Source organism: Ochlerotatus camptorhynchus, unplaced genomic scaffold, assembly GCF_037179485.1.
Source record: "Ochlerotatus camptorhynchus isolate MF236.1 unplaced genomic scaffold, CSIRO-AGI_Acam_v1.1 ptg000284l, whole genome shotgun sequence".
Lineage (NCBI taxonomy): Eukaryota > Metazoa > Arthropoda > Insecta > Diptera > Culicidae > Ochlerotatus > Ochlerotatus camptorhynchus.
The window spans coordinates 4,050,624-4,055,274 of NW_027040773.1; the positions used below are offsets into that span (position 1 = coordinate 4,050,624).

At 39.2% G+C, this 4,651-nt stretch overlaps 1 protein-coding gene across 1 annotated transcript; it reads left to right on the plus strand.

Moving 5' to 3' along the window:
• Window positions 1-671: 671 nt before the first annotated feature.
• LOC135706625 (uncharacterized) lies at window positions 672-2,166 on the plus strand. The gene is made up of 3 exons (XM_065228271.1): window positions 672-1,376; window positions 1,437-1,863; window positions 1,921-2,166. The coding sequence occupies exons 1-3, from the start codon at window positions 718-720 to the stop codon at window positions 2,164-2,166; spliced, it is 1,332 nt and encodes a 443-aa protein (XP_065084343.1). The 5' UTR covers window positions 672-717.
• The last annotated feature ends 2,485 nt before the right edge of the window (window positions 2,167-4,651 follow it).

Sequence of the window (4,651 nt, forward strand, 5' to 3'; positions counted from 1 at the left end):
AACTTCGATAATTTTTTACCTCATTTCAAAGCTGTTTCACTAAATTTTAATTCCAAAACACTGTCAACTTTGTTTAAATAATCGAGTCCTGTCATTGCGGTGAAGTTTTCCTAGTTTTGAAGCTTAAAATACCTGAATTTACCGAACAGTTCAGCTGTTGAAAGCTCGTTAAAAATTACCGAAGTCGGTAGTCATTTCTAAGTGTGCATATCAGTCCCATATGGAAAAAAGTAGGCATTGAAAAAATGGCAGTTGAAGCTACGGACATATTAACTTTTAAAAGTATAGTAAATTAATTGATATTTTTTTCAAGTTAAAGTTTGCATGTTTTGTTGTATCAGCTAAAAATATCGCGGTCCTAAAAGCAGAACTGTAACTTGACCTCTGAATGATCGAATTTCAGGATAGAACTGATACGCAATTACTTTGGTGAAGACAAACTGATTTTGTTTATACATTTCTCATTATCAAAGTCCGTAGTTTTATCAAATAATAAGAAAGTAGACGCCAATTGATAGTGGATAACGTTGTTATCTTAAAATTAACGAAAATCCGTATGGGACTGATGTGCGATAATAGGAAGTACAGTCATTGTTAAAATATATTGTTTTTCATCATAGTTAGCTCTGCCTTAGAGAGGGTCCAGTTATACTAGACCCGCTCTACTTTGCCTCACTCATTTCAAAACAATCATCGTTCCAAACAAAACCACTCGTAATGCCTTCAAAATCAAGCGTCGGTGCTTTGAAACTATGCAAACGAACGTACTACTTGCAGAATGGAACCGTTCCGACTCAATCGACTATGCGCCAAGAGCTAGGCTCGGAGATGGCCAACGTCATTCTGGAGTGTATGAGTCCGGCATGTCAAGCATGGATGGGAGTTGATCGTAGGCTTCGAGGTCCTTCCGAGTACTGCATGGCTCCGGATGAACTCAAATCCAACATTCACGAGCATATTTTGAACATTGGTCGACAGGCAGAAGACCGACTGGACCGCAGACGCAGGCGAATGGTTAAAAAGAAAAACATTGACATTGAGGAGCTGGAATTTGTGAAGTTTGAATGCCGGCAAAAGATTGAAATTGCTCGTGATGAGGAGCGTAAAATAATGGAACAGCAATTGTTTGATGCCCAAGCTGAAATGGGCGACAAATTTCAAACGATGAAGAAAGAACTTGAAGAGGATTTTTGTCGAGAGAGACGGGAAATGTCAAAGATTATGTGTAGAAATTTAAGGAGTCAAGCGCGTGAATTAATTGTAAAGATTGCCAAGCAGTATAGAGAAAAAATTGAGAATGAAGTAACGGAAAGAGTGGACAAAGCAATTCTAAAGATTCACGATCAGCTTGATGTGGTTGTTCGAACAGCAGTGCAGTAAGTACAAATTTGGGAACATCGGAAATACGAATATCTTACTCGAGATTATTTTATTAGAAAACAGAAAGACGTCGATCTAAAGGAAATGCGGAAAATGAGTTACCGCTACGAGGAACTGCTGAAAAATGTTCAACATCGTGAAGCTTGCCGTCAGTTGACAACCCTTGCTCAGCAAATATGTTCTAAGTGGATTGAGACTTCCAAGCATGCATTTAATCCAGAAATATCCTGTCAAACATCTTTGGTCATGCCGGAAGTAGAACACAACGTTGAATCTAATGCCATCGATGACAGTGAAGGATTCGTGGAATCAAGCAGTTTTCTGGAAACTGATGATATGTTTGTGATCGAAGCTTGCTTTATGATGCCAGGGCCAAGTCCCGTTTACAGTTTAGCTGTCAGTGGCTCTGAATATGAATCGGAGACATCTTCTTCCACTCTGGAAGCGATCACCTTTGAAGGAAATGTCTATGCTCAGCCAGAAGTAAGTTTGAAATTTATTTATCATGGAATTATTTTATATTTCAATTTCATTCTACAGTACTACCGAAAATTTCACGAGAAATTGTTTCCCACTCCTATGCTCAAGTGGGAGTCAATAAAGTTAGATGAGCAGTTCACATCTACAGTGGAGGAATTGACTCCGATTGATTCGGATTTTACCAGAGAAGTGACAAATCAAATACTAGCGAATCAAGATTTAGAGGAGAAAGAAATCGTGCTGGCTACTTTAGATTTGGAGGTGCTGCCTTCCAGTCAAAGGTACTTTCTGTATTATTCGCTTTAAGCTATGTCAATTAATCTGGCATGACAAACATTTTATAGCACTCAATTGAAATCGTCGGGAACAACTATTTCCGGATTGTTTGACTTGGAAAAATCGGAGACAGAAATTGCAATTTTGGCGAATGGAATTGCTCTCAAGTATATACGAGCAACTGAGAAAGATTTCGATTGACAGTCACATTCATTTTAGACCGGAATTAAAAATTGGACGCCGTTAAAGAGAACTTAATTTTAATAATCAACCCTTCGTCTGTGTCGAAAAAACTTACGTTGTTTGTGCCCTAGGGTCAATTTGACCCCAAATTTAAATTACCGTATCGCTGCGATGTTTCAATGGATTTTTGAAATTTCAAATGTTTTGCAAAGTAAATTTAGAGCCCTTTTAGTTAAAGCTATTCATAAATTGAGAGTGGATTTCTCGTGGGGGAGTGGTCATTGTAAAAATGTGTTCATGAAATGCGATACTTCGATGTTGGAGATGCTTATACCACGCGATCCTCATCATGTAGGATATTACTTCCTTCAGCAAAGATGTTCAGGCATCTTCTGCTTTGGCTTTATTACGTCCCTACTGGGACTTGACGGTGGCTTTCAACGTAGTGTTTCTGGAGCACTTCCACAGTTGTTAATTGAGAGCTTTCTAAGCCTATTGGAGAAAGTAAGGAAGGGCTGAACCAGAAAAAGTCACACGAAACGAGTCTGTGGGGGTAAAACTCTTTTTACCCTCGCTGAAAGATACTGAGCCCAGGTTTTGGACATCCACTATCATCACCTGGGGAAGCAAAGGGTTCTTTAAACGGCCAACCGCCTGCTTCTCCAAGATCTCGGGGGTCAGCCTCAGGTCGGTGGCAATACCTTCGAGCGTAAAGAGCTGGAAGGCAGCAATCACGTTAGCTTACTTCAGGTTAGAAACGACCACCCGAAGTTTATTGTGCCTAGCCTACGTGATTTGGATCACGGCCGAGTATCGCTTCGTCAGATCATTAGTAATTTGCATTACATACAAAGATTTGATTTTGGGCTGATAGTAGACAACCCATGGGCCAGTCAAGCCATCTGGATAGGCTCGCGATCGGAGGCTTTTCTGAGCCTGTCCTTTCCCAGACTGAGCGTGGCAAAGTGGTGTCATCTTCCGACAAAACGTCCATATCGTCTTCCGATAAAATGTCAACGCAAAACGCTCTACAACTGAAACGATATTAAAAATCATTAAAAAAATTATTATTTAAAAAAAAAAAATTTCATAAAAATATTAAAAAACACATTTCTATTGCGGTCAACCCAGTGGCCCTCAATATGATCGTCCTTGCTTCTATGAGAATTTTCCCGGTGACTTTTTTTTAACCTGAATAGACGAGTGCACGGATGGGTTTGAGTTCACTCACTCGACAAAAAGTGGCACAACAGCGGGGCCCTGTTTACTAAACACATGAATAATACTAGCGTAAGGCTTGAAACGGGCCTATCAACTTTTGTACACAAAACTTGTTTAGCACTTTTCGCGTGAACCGAATACGTCCACGCAAACTAACAGCACCATCGGTTAGGGTAAATTCTCCCCTCCCGATAGTGCTCTTGGTTTGCGTGGGCGTACTTTGGTTCTCGTGGAAATAACCTAGCAAGTTGTTTACAAAAGTTGATAGGCCCTTTCCAAATTTTACGCGAGCATTACTCATGTGTTCATTTTTAGTATACCCCGCTGTTGTGCCACTTTTTGTCGAGTGAGTGAACTCAAACCCATCCGTGCACTCGTCTATAAGCATCGAAAGCGAATTATTCCCCCTTCTCTCAATTTTTTATATGGAGATTTTTATTACTTCCTACCAGCGGAACAGCACCATCTCTGGGGAAAATGGTCAGACGATATGATTCATTAAGCAGCAAACAAATAAATAAATGAAATAATTAGGCAAAACATGTTAAAAAGATCATATTAACCCAACGCAAACAATGACTTTACTTTCAAACCCCCATCGTCTGTTACTGAAAAATGCAAAAACTTTCATAATTCCGTAAATTTTGGACAGATTTTTTTATCTATTGCAAAAGAACTGCAAACTTCTCAAATTTTTATGTGCATGTCAGGATCGTGACGTAGAGCCACGCAAAATTGATGTAACGGGTGTTCAATAAAAAATGAGAATTTTTTCAGTCATATAGCTAGTAAATTTTTTTTTTCAACGAGTTCAGTATTTTTTTATTAAAAATATAATGTTTATTCTTCAAAAAAAACGTCAATGAATATTGGAGAAGGGGCCCTGGTCTGCCGTACGACGCAACTTAGTCGCGATGCTCTCACAAGAGCGCTGGACGGCACTGAAATCATTCTCCTTTTTTATTGAACACCCGTTATGTCATGCATTTTTGACTATTATACTTTATCTTAAATTTTCCAAATATTTCAATGTTTCGGTTTGCATATATAACTTTTCCGCGTTTCATTTTAGTTAAACGGTAACCAAGTCTCATTCCAGCCCATCGCTGGT

Excerpts from the sequence above, each read along its gene's own strand:
- LOC135706625 (XM_065228271.1), top strand. The coding sequence starts at position 718 with ATGCCTTCAAAATCAAGCGTCGGTGCTTTGAAACTATGCAAACGAACG. Across the intron at positions 1,377-1,436 it reads GTTGTTCGAACAGCAGTGCA|AAAACAGAAAGACGTCGATC; the intron begins GTAAGTACAAAT and ends TTATTTTATTAG. Across the intron at positions 1,864-1,920 it reads ATGTCTATGCTCAGCCAGAA|TACTACCGAAAATTTCACGA; the intron begins GTAAGTTTGAAA and ends TTCATTCTACAG.